This window comes from Ambystoma mexicanum, chromosome 2p (assembly GCF_040938575.1).
Source record: "Ambystoma mexicanum isolate Mex_15411 chromosome 2p, UKY_AmexF1_1, whole genome shotgun sequence".
Lineage (NCBI taxonomy): Eukaryota > Metazoa > Chordata > Amphibia > Caudata > Ambystomatidae > Ambystoma > Ambystoma mexicanum.
The window spans coordinates 1342931697-1342952770 of record NC_090923.1 but is presented as its reverse complement, the minus strand read 5'-3'; the positions used below and the strand labels follow the sequence as shown (position 1 = coordinate 1342952770).

The following is a 21074-nucleotide window of genomic DNA, read 5'->3' as shown; positions in this document are numbered from 1 at the left end:
TTCAGTTCCACTCACATGAAGGTACAAACTCCATCATCCGGCACCACATGCATCCTGGAATACCATAACCTGGAAAGAGGAGGGAGAAAGAAAGATAGCATTAGTAAGAGTTTACTCACGTTTCCTCCCGAATGAAGAAAGCCACACAATTCTTACCTGGGTAGTCCTCTCCTGGTCAGGATCATTGCTGGAACATTACATCGCTCGGCGAGGTATCGCAACCTGCAAGGCAAGAAAAGACACAGGTTAGCGATATAAAAGGTGAAACAGCGCCGCGCATCGTGCATTACTCACCGGACAGCATTGCACACACTGCACTTTCGCCTACTGGCCCATGCTCATCTTCAAACTGCATGACAACACCAAAATACCTTTCCATACCTAAAAGGAAAGAAGCAAGACATTTTTTCGAACTAAGAGGAACATAAGAACTGCATATAAAGACTGTAAAGTAGCAAACCTACGGAGTCGCAGCAGGCCTGGATTCCCACAGGGGGGGGCCTGCACCAGGAAGTAACTTGGTCGCTGCTCGCCCCCCACATCTACGTGCCCCTGCCACGAGGAGCTGGACGGAGAATCCACCTTTTACAATATTAAGGAAAGGAGAGGGCCCAAGGGGGGGGGGAGGAGTTGAGGCCAAGGGAGGTGGGAAAACATAGACAATCTGGTATTGAATCCAGCTCTCCTATATTGCAGACCCATCTTTAACCAGAGGCCTTACCAAGGCACCGGGAGAGCGTTTGAGAGTGCAAATCATCCAACCAGGGCTGGGTGGTGTCCTCGTGAATACCAGGTGAGCGTAACACCTCCCAGGTGAAACTGATTCCAGGCAGGCATACCAGAAGACAAAGGGCAGCAGAGTTTCAGACTCCTCCCGTGTTTCCTGTCTTCAGACACTCTGGAGCCTTAGTGGGCTTCCTGAGGGATTCCTGCCGAAGACAAAAATCAAACCAGGACCTTCCCCACCCAACACTGCAGAAGGACCAAGCAAGGACAAGCACACACATGGCAAAAAAAGAAAGCGGCCCCATTTTGGGTCGATGGTGTAGGTAATCTGAAGGGCAGTGGTGGTTAGTGTCAGGAGGATCTTCCATTGCGAGTCTTGCCAACGCGTGCGTTGCACCTGGTTTGTGAACCTGGGTAGGGGACCACCTTTTAGAGCACGGATTGCAATACCTTTGTTGAGGATGGAATACAGTTCAGGAATTAACTTTCCACCCTACCAGCCTTTTTAGGTATGCTTGTCACTGTAAGAGAAATGTTACAGGAGAAGTGAGAAAGGGGATATGTAACCCCTCAGCACTCCATGTAAGGTGGTTTTTGCTGATCGCAAAATAAAATCTAGAAATGATAAAGTATCCACGTACCCTTGGGAAACTAAAAGAAAATACAAAGGGAAGCGTGTGCTACAAAAGTAAATTAGGTGCCTTACAAAATATGGAGGAAAACATGACTGCATAAAATAAAGTACAAGGGTTCCCATATACGGAGTAAAAGAATGAGTGGGGAAAAAGGCTTCCACTCACTCAGATCAAAAAACCCAGGAGTGCTGGGGGTCTCGCAGGTGAAGGAGATTTGGCATAAAAATGAAAAATCTACCCAACAACTGGTCCTTTCTGTTGTTCACACTTAGCGTGCCTGTTGATTAACTTTCTCACCGACTGTATGGTGACAAATGGACTTGCTTTTGGCACCACATGAAACTACTAAAGTGCTGCAGTGTGCATTTTCCATACAGATTTTAATGACTGTAGTTGGGGTGAGCTTTACAGTGCAGTAATGGCTCAGAGCCAAGGCCACAGACCTAAACAAAGCAAGGGCTTTAACGCACGTTACTGGGTGGTGAAATGCCTCCCATGGACTGGTTTGTATTTATGAAAACACTGGCATGCTGTCCAGGGTGCAAAGCGCATTAAAATAGCACAGCAGCAATTGCACATGCTTAAAAATATAGAAACACAATTACCCCCATGGAAAAGAGGAACTACGCCTAGTTCCTTCTTCCTTTCACTGGGTGCAACTGATGAAATGCTTATGGGTGGGGCAGGTGTGGCAGTGAGATCACGATCAGGAAGTGTGCAAGGAGGTGAATTGCAGTTTGGGGCAATGGCTGACTACCTGGAGGTAAGAGCAAACTGAGCTCCCTGATTGGCTCAGGCACCGAACAGCCCAAAGTGGTCATTCTTATTTTCTTTCCAAAGAGCCTGCGGTCTGGAAGAAAATAAGTCCTTTATGAACAACCATTCTTCCGTATTACATCGCCTTTTTACCTAAACCAATTTTGCATTGTCAAAGTTGCAATGTTTGTCCCTTTCCCACAAAGGACTTTGTGTGAACTCGGAGGTTTCAAGCGTAATCCTGCGAGATCTGTGTAGTGTTAGCTGTATTCTTTACACCCTTTTCTTATTTTTCTCTTCAAAATTGCTCTTAGGCTGTACAGTGACTGTGCTGTAGAGCATTTGCACTACATGGTCTATGTCCAGAAGTCTTGCACTTTAAAGAACGCATACTCCCCATCTGTACCTGCACTAGACGCAGAGTCCTAGGGTTTGCCTTCAAGCAGATTACACTGAAGTGAACTGATGCCATCGCATTTGTCATGCTACCAGCTGTCGTGTGAAGCTGTTGCATGCTGTGCTGCCCACATGCATAGGCCGCCCCTGTGATGGGATGGAATGCCTCGTTCCAGTGGCTCAGCAGGCACTTGTGTTGGAACTAGGTCACTGAATCGCACATTTCCCTCTTCCGCCCGGGTGGCCAAAAACAGGGAGGCCTCAGTCCATCCCAGGATGGGGTCCTGTGTAGGGCTTGCAGCCCCCTACAATAGGTCCTTCTGGAATGGGACGTTTTGTGTTGCATACGATGTTGTTGTAATTTTGTTTCATGGTTCTCTGGGTTTATTATTTTTCTCGGCTCTGTGCCCAAAAAAAACTATTATATCGGGGATGGTGACTCGTAACCTTTTGGGACAGTTTTTTTTTATCTGCCTCCATTCCGACGTTATTATAGATGCGGTTGGATAAACTGCATTTTTTTTTTTTTTTGGTTGCATCATTATGCTGACAGTGCCCAGTTTTACCTCTGTCAACACCAGTGACCATCGCTGCACCGGTCACCTGGGCACATTGAAACATGGTTGTCCTTGATTTAACTTTACCTCTGTCCCACAAAAAGGTCTAATTCTGCATTATATAAGGTTTTCCTTATTTATATGCCCTTTTCCCCCCAACTCTTTAATTGCCAGTTCTCTGGACTTTGGAATTAGCCCCTTAAAGGAGCTTAACTTACTTATAAAGTGTTAATTGCACTATACAACAATTCCTCCATTCTCGTTCAGCCTCCCAGTTTCAAGGGGTCCTGCTCTAGAAAGTATTCAACCACTACTGGAAGTTCACCTGTTACTGGAACTCGCCTTCCCTTGTCTGGTGACGTGCCCTGAAGGTCTGCATCGGTGCCTTCAGCATTTCCTCGCCAAGGGTTGCACCCTGTTCCTAGAACGAACCAGGAGAATCCTTACACATGGAAGGATTCTTGCCTGCGAAAGCAACAGCTATCCCGGGCAAGTACATTACCTTTATATAGGGTTTCCAGACCTGAACAGGCAGCAAAAATGTTGTGGTGTGGCCATTGTAGGGCACTAGCCGCGTTTAGTAGCTAAACAAAATATAGGTTTGCTGCCACGAGGTTGTCTGTAGACACATATAAAAGTAACAAATCCCACATGTAAAAGACTAGGGTGGTTCAAAAGTATCCCCACTGCACTGCATTCTAAGATGCTGCGTGCAAGTTAAAAATTGAGCAAAAATGGTAAAAGGTGAAAAGACAAAACAGAAAATGTAGTTTCCCAGTACTGATGGTATGAAGCACTGATCAGGGTCCCCATAACATAATGAGCAAACGGCTAGAGGAGTGAAGCTGAATGCTTCACTTCCCTTCAAAGTCAGGACCGGTTCAAAAACAAAAGCAAGACGGTTCAAAAGCAAAACAGACTGGGGGGTAACAAAGCACTATGGAGGGAAAGTTGCTAAAAGAGAAATCTTTCCTAACCGTTGCATTTGACAATTGCTGTGCAATGCAGACATTTGATTTAGCATGGAAAGCCAACATTTAGCCGATGAGGAAACTGTACTGAAAGATAAATGGTTTGTACAAGGTCAAATCACTTTCGTCAAGAATGGAAGGCCAGTTTATAATCTGGGTCCTCTGGGTCAAAAGGTCAGCCATGTGACACTTCTTTATGGAGCACTTCATACTGGTGTCCAATTAATTTCTAAGCATGCAAACTTGTATGCATCTAGGGGGAAGGCTATTTTTCCAAGATCACAAATTTGTACAAGCTGGGAAACTAGCTACACCCTCCCCCCCCCCCCCACCGATGCTTTGTGGTGTTCCCTCTGTCCCCCCACCCCTTCTGATGCCCCGCGTGGTTCCCTCTGTCCCCCACACCCCCTCCTATGCCCCTCGTTGTTTCCCACCTCCCCACCCCCCTCTGATGCCCTGTGTTGTTCCCTCTGTCCCCCCACCCCCTCCGATGCCCTGTGTGGTTCCCTCTGTCCCCCCACCCCCTCCTATGCTCCTCGTTTCCCTATGCCCCCACCCCGTCTGATGCCCTGTGTTGCTCCTTTGTCCCCTCCCCCTACATTTGGCCCGTGCTGCTCCCTTTGTCCCCTTGTGTTGCTCCCTCGGTCCCCTCCCCTCATATGCTGCCCCGTTGTCTGCTCCCTTTATCCCCCCTCTGATGCCCTGTGTTGCTCCCCTTGTACCTCCTCACCCCTCCTTACCCCATGCACTCCTGTTACTTGTCCTTTGCTCCCCCCTGGCCCCTGCCCTCTTCCTCTGCTTCTCCTTTGTATTGTTCTCTTCCCCCCCTCCCGCTCCCTCTCTGTACCCTGCTACATCTTATGTTCCTTTGCATAGACCTGTTTGATGGCTTCATGTCCTTGTCCCACCCCCTCTTCATGCTCTTCTCCTTTCCCCTCTGTATCTTACCTTCCCCTCCACCCATCACCCGCCCCTCCTGCCTTTTCCGGCACTACCCCAATTGCCGTCGGTCATAGTAATCGTAGTTGCCTGTCTTTTGCAGCCACCCTCCCTCTCCCCCCCCCCCTTCTGACCTTTTAGTCATTTGGCACTTACTCCTATTACTTGTCTCTTGACCTTTGATAGCAGCTTGTCTGTTCCCCCCCCCCCCATGCCCCCCTTGTCTTCTCCCCCTTTTCCCCTCCTGATCTATGCTAGTTACCGGACCATACATGATAGTCATTTGTTTGTCCCTCCCCTTTCCCCTCACCTTCCCCTTCCTATTGTTATACTCATGCACTACATCAATTGTCATCAGGCATAGTAATGTTGCTGCCTGTTTGTTCCCATTTTCTTTTCCCTCCCCCATCCCCTCCTTAATTGTTTCAGCACTTGCACTATCAGAAATGTCACCAGGCTTATTATGATGGGTATTTCACATTCTGAATTGTATCAAGGACTTGAAAAAATGTAATTTTTCTCCCATGTTCCCTCCCTCCTTGAAGCGCTTTGAAACACATTGTGTATAGGCGCTATACAAATCAATTCAATACAATATGTGGGTTTAGTTCACCAAAGCCTGAGGGTTGCAAGTCTGACGCACAGCCCTTGGCCCTCTCAAACTCACAAGAACAAGAAATGATCCAAAACCTGATGTGGGACTTTGCATGTTCCTTTAAGCAATATAACCAGAGCAGGGTGGCATTACAGGTAATGCCCAGAGGCATCAGTTGCACGCCTGAGCAAAGAGAGTGCTTAAACATAAGCCCCAGCACATTACCTGACTGGCAATGCCCCCCTGTGAGGGTTATATTGCTATTAGTACCCCTAACATGTTGCACCGGGGTATATAGTGTCTTTATCACAAGTTAAACAGCGTGTTTGAAGTTTCTCAGCTAACGATGAAACTACAAAAAGATGGCCACCATGGACCGGGCTGAAGGGAACTACATAGTCCCTTCTCCCTTTCCATGGCAGCCATTCGAGAGTTGGAGATGCCCGGGAACATTGCTGTTTCTGGCACCAGTGAGGGGCTAAAAAGCACAAGGTAAGTGGGGAGGCCTAAATATGTGGCAAAGGTATGGGGGGGTAAGGATACTGGGTGCAGTGTCCCGGATGTAGCAGATTCCCGGCGAGGGAAGATGGCATCCTCCCGCTCTGAGGAGACTCAGAGCGGGGTCTTTAGTGTGTCGTAAAGACCCCATTCTGAGACTCCTCATTGGCTGGGAGACCGCCACACCCCCTTGCCAGGTACTAATAAACAAAATATATATATATATATATATATATATATCTATATATATATATCTATATATATATCTATCTATCAGACCTGTGACTGAATGAGACCTGTTCCTTTAACCCCCAAAGGCACACTGATCTGTAACAGATCAGTGATCGAGTAGGCCATACACAAAATCCGACCTGATGCCTCGGAGTGAGAGAGCCTTGCTTGGGACTGGAAGCACAGATGTGTGCTGCCCTGCACTGGATGAAACCTACATTTAAGAGCCTCTAAAGTTATTTTCCAGAAGTCTATGAACTCTAAGTGCACCTGAATGTGGATGTTATGTGCAGTATGCACAGTGATTGATAAATCTGTCAAGGCCTACAGCCCTGCTAAAGATCGCAGATGTTAAAGGTTAAATCTTATGCATCCAGGCCTTCTATGTAGTATGTAAATCTTAGATAATTTGCATGCATGCCATGCTTGATTGCACAGCTGCATCAAGTACTTTCGTCTGTTAAAGGCATGGTCTAGTAAAAAAGTTTATTTAAAAAATAGGCAACATAAAAAAAAATACTAGCATTCTTTTTTTAAACTTCCTATGTAAAATTTTGAGCTATTCAAGCTCAAAATTCGCAAAAGCAAGCACATGGACGCATCCATTTTGTGAAATGGATGCCCTCCTGTGCTGGCTTTTGCTTTTGCGGCACTAATGAAGGAAAAGCCAGCCAGCTGTAGTAAACAAAAGCTACCGCTGGGTGGCTTACCCTACATTAGTACTGTACGCGGAAGACGGGGACCGGAGACCAGAGCAGGAAAGCTGCAGCTGAATCTCGGTAAGTGCTATTTATTTTTTTTAAAAAATAAGCACTAGCTGCGGTTTTTTTCCCTAAGTTTTCCGGGCTGGAGGAGCCCGGAAAACTTAGAAATAAAACCGCAGCTTTAAAAACGTTGTATTTGTTTGCAGCCGCTTTTGAAGCTCCCGTGGGGAGCCCGAGAGCCCCAAATGGGAAATGCTAAATGCTGCGTTGTTTCTGCCTAAATCTGCTTTCCCATTTGGTGTCATGATGCCTACCTCCAAGGAGCCAGGTCTGACCCAGCAACCCCAGAGGCAGGCATCATTCCCCCCAGGGAAGTGCCAGCGGGCCCAAGCTGGGGCCCTTTGGACACAGTCCTGGCACCTTAGGCGCCAGGCTCATAAAGCTAGACATGTGTTCAAGTGTTTTAATGTGCACTTACCTGATGCAGACCATGCTGCTACATCCAGGCCCTCTTGAGGCCTGAATGGAACTAATTTACCTGTGGGACTACTTTCCACCTGGGTGTGGTTGGGGTAGGATACATACCTGGAACTTCTTCCAAAGCTATTTAAACCACGCCCGATCAGCAACTCACGCTTCGCGTTGTTCTGCTCCTCGCAGCTGGACGCTCACCGTGTCAGCTCCTGCATCTGGACTTCAGCCACGCCTGTCAGCATCCTGGGTCGCCTGCAAAGGGAGATGAGAGAGAATTGGAGAGAAAGAAGACCTTACCTGCTAAAGCTGCATCCCGGAGACATCACACCGACGATCCTGAAAGGGAAGACATCATTTTAAAAGCATTTCACTTCGATCGCTGCAGCGCTGCATTTCACTCACCTTTCCTGGGCGCCTCCATCTTCAGCAGCGATCATCCGGATCCACAGCCACTTCCCAGAGCCTAGAGAGAAAAAGACAAGAACAAGCTGAGAGAAGGAAGGGAATAGGAAAAGCTCAGTTTCCTTCTAAGACTTACCTGTTGGGTCATTCCCATTTCATTTCGGGTCCTGCCGCTTCCTGGCATTCTGGACCCCGGCCCCAATGGGGAAAAAAGACAAAGACATTGAATGAGCGAATGCAAAGACATTATCTAAACGCTCATCCGGAACTTACACTTCGGGTCGGCGCCATATCTCCGGCATTCCGAACCCCGGCCCCTAAGGGGAAAAAGACATAAGCATTAGCGCTTGCTGCAATAAGACAATGAACATTATTATTAAGTTTGAACTTTTGAACTTGCAACAGAACTCTTACAGCGCCTCACCTGAATAGTCAAGCTTATTTTGAACCCCCATCAAACCTCAATCCAGTGAAGAAACTGGGTTTCAACGCGCCACTGCATCAGAAGCAGGATGGAGAACTCATCCTTCCAGACCCTAAGGTAATACTCCCTTTTCACGCACAGGGGAATATTCCTGCGAGCCAGAAAAGCCAGAGTAGAGGGGCCCTTCCTGTCCATCATCAGAGTCCTGCGCTTCACCATTGAAGAAGCATCAGCACTCGAAGCCAGACCTGCGCCTTTCGTAGGAATCGGGTGAGCGTGACATTTGGGCCTGGCGGGCTCCCCGTGGGGAGCCCGAGAGCCCCAAATGGGAAAGCAGATTCATGCAGAAACACAACGCGGTTGTGTTGGAAAACGCTGCGGTTTTTCTTTCCGAGTTTCTCAGGCTCCTCCAACAATAACGTTGTATTTATGTTTGCGGTCGCTTTTAAATACGCTCCTCCAGCCTGGAAAACTTAGAAAAAAAAACCCAGCTAGTGCTTATTTTTTAAAAAATAAATAGCACTTACTGAGATTCAGCTGCAGCTTTCCTGCTCTGGTCTCCGGTCCCCGTCCTCCGCGTACAGCACTAATGAAGGGAAAGCCACCCAGCGGTAGCTTTTGTTTACTACAGCTGGCTGGCTTTTCCTTCATTAGTGCCGCAAAAGCCAGCACAGGAGGGCATCCGTTTCACAAAATGGATGCGCCCATGTGCTTGCTTTTGCGAATTTTGAGCTTGAATAGCTCAAAATTTTACATAGGAAGTTTTAAAAGAGAATGCTAGTATTTTTTTTTTATGTTGCCTATCTATTTTTTAAATAAAACTTTTTACTAGACCATGCCTTTAACCTCTTCCTCAGTAATTTTCAAACTTTTTCATACCAAGCCTCCCCCACACTCCAGAGGAGTACAAATATTGATTCTGCTCTTCTCCTCCCCCCCCCTTCTACCAACTTAGGGAAGGCCCCCTAGTGGGCCAACGGATAAAAAAAATTCCAGGGGGTGGGGGAGGCATCTGCTCTTTAGAAACTATTAAGGTGCAGGACCCGAAAGGCGACTAAAGCACTTGTAACAACCCATAAATGTGCTGGCTAGTTACGTTCTGCTGCGAACTGTTAGAAGAAGCGAGAAACACTCTCGCTCCTGTTTGAGTGTTCCGGTGCCAACATTCGTGAGCGCCTGACAGGAGACCTTGGTGGGTGGAGGGGCCTGACAGCACCCCCCACTGCGGCAACATCACTGATGGTGGAGGAGACTGTGGCGGAGGAGCCCCTCCAATCGGACCAAGCCTGTGTCTGCCCCTCCGGTACACGTAAGGAGTCGGGAGCGGACTGCAGGCCCCCACCGGGCAGATCTGCAGGAGTGCCCAGAGCAGCGGGCGAGGCACGAACCCGCCGGGAGAAGGGACGATCTGCCCCCGATCTGGGGGGGGGGGGGGGGGGACTGCCACCTACCCCCACCCCCAATTCTTCCCCCCACCCCCAATTCTTCCCCCCCACCCCCAATCCTTCCCCCGAAGCGCAACATTATCTGGGGTTGAGCAGCGCTAAAGAGCGCCGGGGCGTGGCGGGTGCCCCTGCGGAAGATGCTGTCCCTGCCGAGCTGGACAGTGAGGAGGAGCGGGAGCAACCCCCCCAGTGCGCCGCCAGGCACAGGACGCTGGATAGCCTGGTTCCCTAACGAGGGCACCAAGGAGAACAAAGATTGATGGGGCCCAGCTGCACAGCACAGCGCAACACCTCGGACCGTGAGGCTCCAAATAATCAGAGGGTCCCGGAGGTAACAGTCTACCGGTCCTGGAGGTAAGAGGCCCCCAGCCAGATTGCCCACCCAGATAGAACTGCATCCTGCCAGCTCCATAGTTGCTCTCCACGACTGCGAACCAGCAGCAGAAGAGACGTTAATTGGTTCTGGGACCCCAGCAGAACCCTGGGGAACGGAGACGACCACTCATACGCTCTGCCCATAAAGCGAGCAACAGTCAGCTGAGCCACCCGAAAGTCGGGTCGTCTTTATCTGGAGGCCCCCCGAAACTCTTGGCGTAACCGCGCACTGGGGGGGGGGGTCACTCTTGAAGCGGCTGCTTTACCCCAGTATACACACGAGGCGTGTTGAGCCAACCCACCTCCCCCGCTCTCTCTGCACCGACCCAGGATTTGGGCCTGGACCACATTGACCAGCAACTCTCCTCCAGAGAGGATTCCAGTGTGCGGGGGCCCCCCCGAGATGGCCTACTTTAAGACCCGGGACCAGCTCACCCCACCAAAACAACCTGAAGACCCCCAGAGGCAGATCACAAGAGGGTGCACATTTAGGAACCCGACAGCCTTGCAGGAAAGTCCCCACCCGCAGGACTTTGCACCACGCAATAACGGTACTCTCCCTAGAGACCACCCGAGAGGCGGGGTGGGTGAACAGTGGCAGTAGGCAGACAACCCTGATGTCAGGTGCCAGAATGAAAAGCGCAACCCCGAGGGTAAACGGGACATCCAAACGGCAGGCTAACCAGTTGGCCAAGTGCTGGAACCAAAAGCAATCGCAGGACCCATTTCCGCCACTGACCCCACAGAATCTATCCGAGTCAACTCCAGCTACACCCAGAGACACGATGGACTCTGACAAGGAGGAGCTGCTGAACTGTTTGAAAGGTATTGAGACGAGGATGGATAACGCATTTTAGCCCAAATAGGCCAGCTGAAGGAAGACCGAAAGGCCTCACAGCAAGAGGTCCGTATAGAGGTGAATGAGCTAGGAGATGGGGTGGACACAGTAGAAAGTGGCCTCTCCAACTTCGCAGAAGAAGCTAAGCAGAACAGCATCCTACTTGACCAGGTGGCGGCGCCACTAACAACCTTGAACTGCAGGCTGAGGACCTCGAATAGATTGCGAAGGTCCAGCATACAAATTAAGGGTCTGCCAGAGTCTGTACCAGATGGGGACCTTCCGGACACAATGCAACAAACCTTTAGCAACATGCTACACGACACCATGCCAGAATCTATTGGGTTCGATAGGATACATCGCGTGGGCCCCAAGAGAAATGACCCAGGTTCAAGGCCCAGAGACGTATTAGTGGCCCTAACTTCTTATAGAATGAAGGAAAGCATTCTAAGAGCGGCCAGAACCATCACTGACCTGACGGTCAACAGTAATCCTATCCCGCTGTTTCAAGACCTAGCGCTTACAACCCTTCACAAGAGGAGGCTCATGTGGCCAGTAACGAAGGCCCTATGAGAGAAGCAAGTATCCTATAGCTGGGCATATCCCTTCGGCCTATCATTTAGCTGGGAAGGAAAACTGAGACGCATTAACACCTGCGAGGAGGGCCTTTCATTGTTAAACTTGAAGGTAGACCAGAACCGCAGAGAAACCAGTCCTGCGCGGAGTGCCCAGACTGCAGTGGCTAACCCATGGGAATGGTCCACTGAACAGAGAGGCAGACCCAGAACAGAATCTAAACTGACTGGCCCATATAAAAGCCAAACATAACAGGATGGGCAGAGGTGAGAGGTCATGCCTCTTGCTGCAACCCCTAAATAGATGTGCAAGTTACTAATTAAGATCTGCAAACAAACTTGCGCTTGCCTGTGCGGAGATAGACGAAGTCAATTCTTGGAATCCTATCCGAGCTTTGGAATCATCCGGGCACACGGAACTTGTGAATCGAACTGTGATCCAAAACCCCAGGTTATTATTGGGGGGGATTCCTTGGAACCCCGGTCACGTAGGTCACAAGGGGAGGGGGGAAGGGCAGGGGAGAAGAGGAGGGAAGGGGTGGGGGGAGGGATCAGCGGTTGTACAGAGTTTGGGAAGAGTGAGGAGGGAGGAGAGGCAGCTGGGTAGGCAATTACATAGCGAGGATAGCCAGCAACTTTTTCCCATATTGAAATGGCGGAGTCGACTGTAGTCTCTCTGAACACACAGGGACTGAATTCGCCAGTGAAACGCCGGTCAATCCTGGACAGGCTAAGGGCAATGCAAGCGACGATTGGGATCCTACAGGAGACCATCTCCTCCCCAAAGACAAGAGGATGGCCTTTCGCGCCTTCCCTCAACAATTCTATGCATCTAGCGGGGGAAAAGAAGAGGAGTGGCCATTTTGATCGGTCGAGAATTAGGGTTAAAAAAAACAGCTCCGCAGAGCTACAGAAGGGAGGTATCTCGGGCTTAAAGGTACGATAAAGGGAAGCACATACACAATACTTGCCCTATATGTCCCCAATGAAAAGCAAAACATATTCATTCAGGCATTTTAGAAAGGTTTGGCAGCTGGTGCGATGGCCAGTTGATCATGGGGGGGGAGGAGGGTTTGGGGGAGTGGGGGGTTTGGGGGGTGAGGGGAGGGGACTGTAACTGTCATGGACCCAACTTTGGACAAAACACTCCCCACACCTGTGGATCAGAAAAATAGGCAAACACTGGGTCGCTTCTATAGGGAACTTGGGGTAATAGAAACATGGTGTTTTTCCAAGGGGAGAATAGAGAATACACTCACTATTCGGCCGTCCACCTCAGCTACTCTAGAATAGATATGATTCTGATCTCTGCTACCTTAGTCCCCCAGATAACAAAAGTAGAGATAGGAGCGGAATATCTCTCCGACCATGCGCCGGTGATAGTTGGCATAGAATGGGAGTGCGGGGGGAGTAGGGAATAAGCAAAAGCCTGCCTGGAGATTTAATGATCTAATCATGAAGGATTTAGGGCGCATATGGAGAGATCTATAAATAATTTCTTTAAGGAGAATGATATCTGGGAAACAGACTGGGGGATGGTCTGGGACGCAGGGAAGGCGGTCGTCCGGGGAGAGTTTCTCACAGGCTGGGCATATTATAGGGCAAGAGGCCTTATAACACAACAGTTAGAAAGGAGGTAAAGGAAGCAGAGACCTTGCACAAAACCCAACAATCGAGGAAATCCCTGCGAGAGCTCAGGAAGATTAGGGCACAACTCGAGAATCGCACAGTGGAACGGGTGGCCCAGACACTACTGAACAATCCTATTATATACATGGGGGCAAGGCAAATGGGTTCCTGGCTGCAAAATTAAGGAAGCTAAAAACCTGTAACTATATATCACAGCTAAACGACAAGCAAGGATCTCTACATACGGCAGAGACTGAGAAATTGGATATAATGATGCAATTCCATGAGGAACTTCTACGCAGGGAGGACCTTGACTCAGAATGGCAGTGTTCCTATATCCGATCCACCCCCCCCCCTACCCCAGATCACAGGACAGGTTAGTTTTTGGTGGCCGATCCTGGCACAGGAGGTCAGCGACGCAATCTCAGCACTGCCAACAAATAAGGCCCCTGGCCCGGAGAGCCTTGGAAACTGTTATTACAAAACCTTCCGCACGCAGCTGTTGGCCCCGTTGGCATTTCTCTTCTATGCAATCAGAGAAGGGGGTTCAGTTACGACCGATATGGGGAGATCCAAAACCATATTACCCCTAAAACCGGGGAAAGACCCTCTTGAGTGCTCCGTCTACCGTCCCATCGCATTACTGAACACGGATGCGAAAATCTATGCAAAAATCCTTGCGACCAGATTAATGAAAGTCCTACCGAGCATCGTACACGATGACCAGGCGGGTTACATTACAGGAAGGCACACACAGGACAATGTGAGGAGGGCAATAGATGTAATAGACATGGGGATGCGCACACAACAAAGGTGCGCAGTGGCAGCTCTGGACACCAGACGGGCATTCGATAGCTTGGACTGGAGATATCTGAAGTTGGTCCTGGAGGGCTCTGGTTGCGGACCAGAATTCACCACAATGGTGCTTACCAACTTCCAGATCCTGTCAACGACCTTCACAATCAATGGTCAAAACTGAGTACATCAAAATACGGTGAGGCACTAGACAGGGGGTTGCCCTCTTTCCCCTTGGATCTTTGAGATGGCGATGGAGCTGTGCGCAATCCGGATCCGAGAAGATGCAGGGATCAAGGGGGGTGACGTGCGGGCAGGAGACCCATACAATCGCACTATATGTGGATGATATCATGCTCTTCATGGGAGACTCGAAGGACACGATGCCTAGGGTCATGATAAAGCTGCAGGAATTTGAAAAGGTTTCAGGGTTTTCTATTAACTTTTCCAAATCTAAAGCAATAACATCACGGAGAGAATGGAAGTGATCAAGAACCTGGAGAAGGATTTCCTTGTGATCTGGGTGGGGGAATCTTTAGAATACCTGGGGGGGTACACCTAACAAAGGACTTAAATAAGCTGTACAAGACAAATATCGTACCCGTATGGAAGCAGCTGCAGGAGGACAGGCACAGATGGGGAAACCCAAGAACTGTCATGGTTTGCCCGCATCGCAGCGGTAAAAATGACCATCCTCCCCCGCCTTCTCTATGTGGCAAGTTCATTGCCGGTGACCATTCAACCCGCCAAGACCAAAGAACTTCAAAAAGCAATATTAAAGTTCATCTGCCAAGGCAAGAGGCCAAGGGTCCAAAAATGTACACTGATGCGCCCTCCACTCATTGGAGGTCTGGGAGTCCCAGAGGTGGGCAGACACGTAATCTGGCACCGATGTTGAGATTGGCGAGACCAGATCAAAAGGTGGTGTCGGATCGAACAGTCGGCCATGTCAATCCCCTTAAGAACATTGCTAGGACTAAAAGCAGAGGGTGGGGGCAGGGGAGGAACCCTCCTAGCAACAATCGAGATGTCCGTTGAAACCTGGGACAAAGCCCGGAGCTGGAAATGAGTTCCTTGCGGATTGGGCCCCTGCACTCCGCTAATGCACAACCCAGAGTTCTCCCCCGGACTCCAGTGGAAATTCTGGGAAGGGTGGACGGGCGCAGAAGCACTGACCCTAAAGGACATGCATAGAGATGGATCCCCCTGCTCTTCACAGACGGCCAACAGAAATTTGGAATTTGGGGAAAAAAAGCGATATAAATATACACAAATCAGGCACTGGATAACCCACCCAACGGTGAAGAAGGCAGGCATGAGGCTGACGTCTGGTCTCAAGCTGACTATGCAGGAGGGCCAGACAACGTAAGGAGTGGCTAGGCTCTACATATTGCTATCTAATGTGCAATCAACGGATAATCTCCCGTACAAAGCAAACTGGGAAAGAGACAATACCGATGAGGAGTGGAATCAAATATGGGTGAGGGCACACGGCACATCCAGGTGCACCACGATCAAAGAATCAGCGTACAGGTTATGTTTCAGGTGGTACATGTCCCCCTACCACCTACACAAAATCAACAAGGGTTACCCTCCCACATGCTGGAGGAACTGTGGGGAGAGGGGAGACTTGTACCATATGTGTTGGACATGCCCTAAAGCAGTGGCCTATTGGAAGGAAATACTTGGGCACATAAAGGACATTTTGGGGGTGGAGCTCCCGATGTCTCCGAAGACAGTCCTGCTGGGAACGCCCATGGTGGGAGTATACGCAATGTAGGGGCAGAGAGCCACCTTAATCACTCTTTTGCCCGCAGCGAGAATGACCCTCGCACAGAGATGGAATTGTGAATTCGGGCCATCGACAGCCTGGTGGTGGGTCAAGATTTGGGGAGTGATGGCGATGGAAAAGATATGCGCCCTCCGCACAGGGAAATACTTAAAGTTCCTGGCAATCTGGAACCTCGTCCATGAGCTGTTGATGGACAGAGAGGCCCTGTACTTTAAACCACGTCTACTCAAAAATACACACGTCATCTGAGGCCCAAAAACGTGGTCAAAAACCCGGCGCAACCTTCCCAGAATGAACTCCATAATGACTGAACTCTGGACCTCAAATGTTGGGGTAAAATGGGGTGGTCGGGGGGGCGGGGGGGAAGGGCAAAGAGGGTAGGGTGGGGTCAACTTTTGAAAACACTCTGATGCAAGAGAGAAACCACTGAACTGGACAGGTGGAAAGTAAATTGGCCATTTTTGTATTATCTTTAGTTCATTAAAACTGTTATACTTGTTATAAGGATGTCTGCCTTCGAGCAATGAATAAAGATGTTTAAAAAAATAACTATTAAGGGGGCTCTTCTGAATGGAAACTAAAAGCAGTAGAAAATATGCTTGTATTATAGATGAACAGTCGTCTTAATTTAAAGCATCTGGTGCTCCCCTTGACATCCTTTAGGCCCCACTAGGGCCATCCCCCCAGTTTGAAGACCACTGTTTGGAAAAACCCTCTAGAGAAATTTGAATGCGGAACCCCGGTATGCCTGTCCTCTTATGCATCCTGGTCCCTATGCCTCTGTATAGAATTGCCATACCTCTAAGCACCACTTTTGTTTTTTCCTTTTTTCTGCATAGCTGTCTGGACTGGGAATGGCCCTGCAGCCTTTTCGCTTTTTTGACCAAAACAGGGTTGAGATTTGTTCTCCTTTTCAGTGGAAGTTGCATTGCCTCTTGCTCTGCACTTTTTTTCTTTAAACATTTTTTTGGGACTTAGTTGATTCTTGGTTAACTTTACTCAACTCTTTCAAATGAACCCACTTTACCACAAGTAGTCACATGCCTTCTGTCCTAGGGTTTAAAGCTTGTAGCCAGTTAATGTGCCCCTTCTTGGCAGCCAATCCACATGGAGCTTGCATCAGGTGTCTGGTGAGTCTGCATCTGAAGCAGTTCAGCGTGTTCTGTGCAGACGTTATGCAAGATCTTTTTGGAGCAGATGCAGGCCAGGGAAGGGATCCAGTGCAGAAAGTTGATGGACATTTTTTTTCTTGAGCCGCTTATTAAATGAAAAGTTGCATTTTTCTTCTCTTCTAATGGACTGATCAAAAATGTTAAACCTGGTATTGTTTTTTTCCATATGCTGCTTTTAATTTTGCAATGCTTTTCTTTTAGGGGCTTGTAACAAATGAGCGATGTTGGATGGCACCTGCCTTTCGTCTAGTCACGTTCCATGGGGTGCAAGTGCTCTTGGCTGAAGTGAAGGCACAAGTTTTGTCGAAGCGCAGCCTTTCTTCCTTCAAAATGGAGCATGAATTTAAAATCCTGCTGCTGCTTCTCCTAACATTGAGGTCATGAGTGTGGACTCCAAACGAGAATGATGGCGACTCCCCTGGGGTTATTTCTTTTTATTTTTTATTTTTGTTGGGGACCAGAAGAGAGGTTCTTGAATGGATGCACTCTAGCAAGTTTGGCTCATGCCTTCCAATTTTGAACTGAATGGAATGTCATTTGGATTTTATGCTATTTTCACTGTGCAACACTAAAGGAATGCCCCTTTTGCGCCTGCTTGCAGTCACCCTGCAGTAGAAGATTGAACTATACAACTGATCCTTCATTGCAAACTGAACATTTCATTCCTGTTTCGAGATTCTGGGATCCACGTTTTTTTTTTTTTACTTTCAACATTTCCAGTGTATTGGATCCATCCAGATTAGTGTCCTGCCAATGTTTTATTTGCTTCCACCTGTGAAGTTTACTCCTTCTAGATGTCGACTCAGTTTTTTTGAAGAGCAGTGTCCATGGCACTGTTAAGGTCCTCTTAGGGTTTTGTCGTTGGTTCTACGCATCTGTGTACATGTTGCCAGGGAATGTTCTCGTCCTGGGTACTTCTGTGACCAGACACTGCACACTGATCAGAAAATGTGCTTTGTTCAGCTCTCAAAGCAAACGTAGGAGGAAAAGAATGCACATTAAGGTGCCTGTTCTGCTTATGCAGTCCAAGCATCCATAAAACTGGTCACCCTACCAAGGGGAGCATGCAAGGACACATGGGGGCAGTGAATGCTGTTCCTTGTTGGCTGAATATATTTGCACTAGTCGTCCTGCAAGCTTTGAGGGAACAAAACCACATAGGATAGGTCATTTAAAAAAAATATATGTATTTAAACTTGGTCCCTATGTTTCCAACTCAGATTTCCCCTTTTCTACCTCTTGGCGTCTGATTCATGGCTTTGGTGAATAGCGATTGTTTTTTTTTTCTCATTTAGGTTTCTGGAATTAAAGGCTGCATAAGAGCAAGTTGGAGAAGTGGGTTTGGCCAAATTAAGTGGCCACCAAACCCAATGAACCCTGGAGAGGAAAAAGTGGCGGCGTAAGCCATAATCAATTTTATGGGCTACCCCATGCAAAGTCAACACTTGCATCATTCCATTTCAGACCACCTTTGAAAGGTGCTTTTTAAAAATGCATGGTTAATTATATTTGGCCTCCCTTACCCATGAACTCCACCAACTTGCAAAGTGTAAGCAGGAAATCGAGAAGTTTCTGGTAGGATGCAAAGTTTAGGTGTATCACAAATTCAGATCAAGACTTCTTGGTGTGGGGTAGGCATGAGAACGTTGTCTTTGGACGCTGGAGATGTTATGACTATTTCTTTCCAGATACGACGTGAAGGATTGCACCCTACTCCATATTTTAGAGCTCTTACGAACGTGCCATTGTTTGTGGTCTTGACTTAAGCCCCAGTGCAAAAAAAAATACATTGACATTGTCTCCAGTTAATTGAAATATGATGCTCCTTTTTTTGTTTTGTAAAATGTTGGGTCGGAGTGAGGATGGATAGAGAAAAATAATTTCTTCACAAATGTCCATTGGCTTACGTTCCTTGGAGCCTGATGAATTTAGCGCTGCTCGAGTCCACTAAGCACAGTTTCAATTGGGCAAAGCCTCAGACCAGTGGTGCGGCCTTTGATTTCACTGGTTTACTCACCATTTTGAAATTTGTACATAAATGAGTAAAGTATGTAGGGCAGGGGTGGAATACGATTTCATTTCATTCTTACACGTGGGTGGGTGGGTGGGAGAGTGGGAGCCTATTTTTGTCTATTGGATGCTGCATGCACTTTGCTGCTGCAGCCCACAAGTATTAAATGGTCAATGAACAAAGCACCAGTTTTTATGACATGTAAAAATATAGCTTAAGAAAAATGAAGCTTGAGCACATTGTTGTTTTTTTGTACAAAATGATGTTCTTCTCAAAGAAGAGTTAAAAAAAAATCCTAACCAATGCACCTTAGTGTAAATTTGTCTGAGCACCCGAAGTATGCAGTAACCATTTCTTTTTTTCGTTAGGCCTCTAATGAGGAAATGTTGATATTTTATAATGCTTTGTTCCGTCGTGTTCCCATTGTGTGTCCAGTCTTTGGTGGGAGTGGTGGCAGCTTGCTATTTTGTGCATTTTCAAATCTGGGGATTGGTGCCTCGAGCGGATGGTGGAGGTTTCACTCTTGCCTGCAGCTTTCTGTAATGCGGATCCGGGATGTGATGAAAACCCAAAGTAGTTGATCGACTTATTAAAGTTGGGGGTCAAACTCACTTCAGAACATGCTTCACATTGTGGCAATGGTGTACAGACCTGAAGCACGATGCCTTTGTGAGCTGCCACACGTGGTTATTTTACTTTTTTTTTTTTTTGGGTACATGTTGTCTCTGATGTGTCTCGTTAATCTGAGGGCTGCAGTTGTCCTCTTTTTTGACATGGCAGGTGAGTTTGCCAAATCAGCAAGAGTGGTTTGTGTTGACCAGTAAAGGACCCTCTAGACGATGGTTAAGTACAACATTTGCCACGCTGCCCTTTCCTTCTCATTGTGGTTCGGTTGAGGGGGAAGGGGGGGGGGTGATTGATTTTCTCTTGGCAAATCCATGTTTTACCTCTAGGCTTCTCGGGCACTTAGAACATGCCTACACCTAGGCATGCTCTTGTGTGATCCTGTGAATAGGACCGCACAGCCTCTTTGTATGTAACTTGTAAAGGTCTGGTATTGCCTTTGTCCCAGTAGCTGTATAAAGTGGAGTCCCTGTGGTCCCTGCAGGGTTCTTGGGATGCTCCAGAACTGCGCCCATTGAAATCCTACACAACTCGAATCACAGACGTTTTCTTGAAACCATCTATGCAGTTTTCTGAGGCATTCTCCTCACAGCAGTCCAAGAAACAAATTGGCAGCAGAGTGTCTCTCCTCCATCAATGCTGTTCCTTCAGAGCAGTGGGAACTGCGCTACCAAAGCGGCTTTCACAAACCTGCCTCTTCAAAAAATATCTGGACGGTGGGATGCACATGGTTTAACAAATGTCTGCGCTGCTCAAAAAAACAGTGTTTTGAGTTTGTTCAGTTGGTCCGCCATTCCCATCGTAGTGCATAGAAACTGGTCCAGCGGCTGGATCAGCTTGACTGATTCTTGGAAAGGTTTCCTCAGTGGAGGCATTACATGGATTTACTAAAAATCGACCCCCCCACCCTGCCCCCCCACACCCTCTTTCAAAAAACACATTATCTGTTCATTGTATCACTTGGGAAATCATGGGCTTGAGGGAGTGACCAGTTCACACCTCCCTGGTCACTTTGGCAAATCACCATGCAAAGGGAATCCATTTAAAATGGATCCCTCCGCACATGTGGTGTTTGGGTGAGGTGTGCTGAATAGGGCAATCAACACTTTCAGTAATCCTTTTTGTGATTTGTAAACTAGTTAATTTAGTGCCAGATTAATGCCGGCACATTCTCCCTGTTTGGGACGAATGCTATCGCGAATTGTCAACATGGTCTTTGACAGCTAGCTCTCTTCATCCTCCTGCCCCTTCAAACCCGCTAGTGACATGCAAAGTTACAAGTTCAGCATGTTTGGATATGGGAGATCCGCGCTTTAATCCATGCACCTTTTGATCTAAAGTTCTGAACTAGAACCAATTTCCATCCAATAATATGCAACTTTTGGGGCAGCTTGAACTCTGAGCCTCGCAAACAAAACACCCTACATGTCCCATTGTCCTTGGATGTTTTGCAATCCTGCCTGTTCAATCCTAACTTTCTTGTATATTGATCATTCATTCAAGGGGAATT

The 21074-nt window shown here is 48.0% G+C and overlaps 1 protein-coding gene across 2 annotated transcripts in view; it reads left to right on the top strand.

Annotated features, from left to right (window-relative positions):
• Positions 1-19021, top strand: part of LLGL1 (LLGL scribble cell polarity complex component 1) — a 557504-nt gene extending 538483 nt beyond the window's left edge. For both annotated transcript variants that reach the window (XM_069645702.1, XM_069645701.1), the window contains exon 22: positions 17131-19021. In XM_069645702.1, the coding sequence (XP_069501803.1) occupies positions 17131-17140 (10 nt within the window). In that variant the 3' untranslated portion in view covers positions 17141-19021. The remainder of the gene's footprint in view (positions 1-17130) is intronic.
• The last annotated feature ends 2053 nt before the right edge of the window (positions 19022-21074 follow it).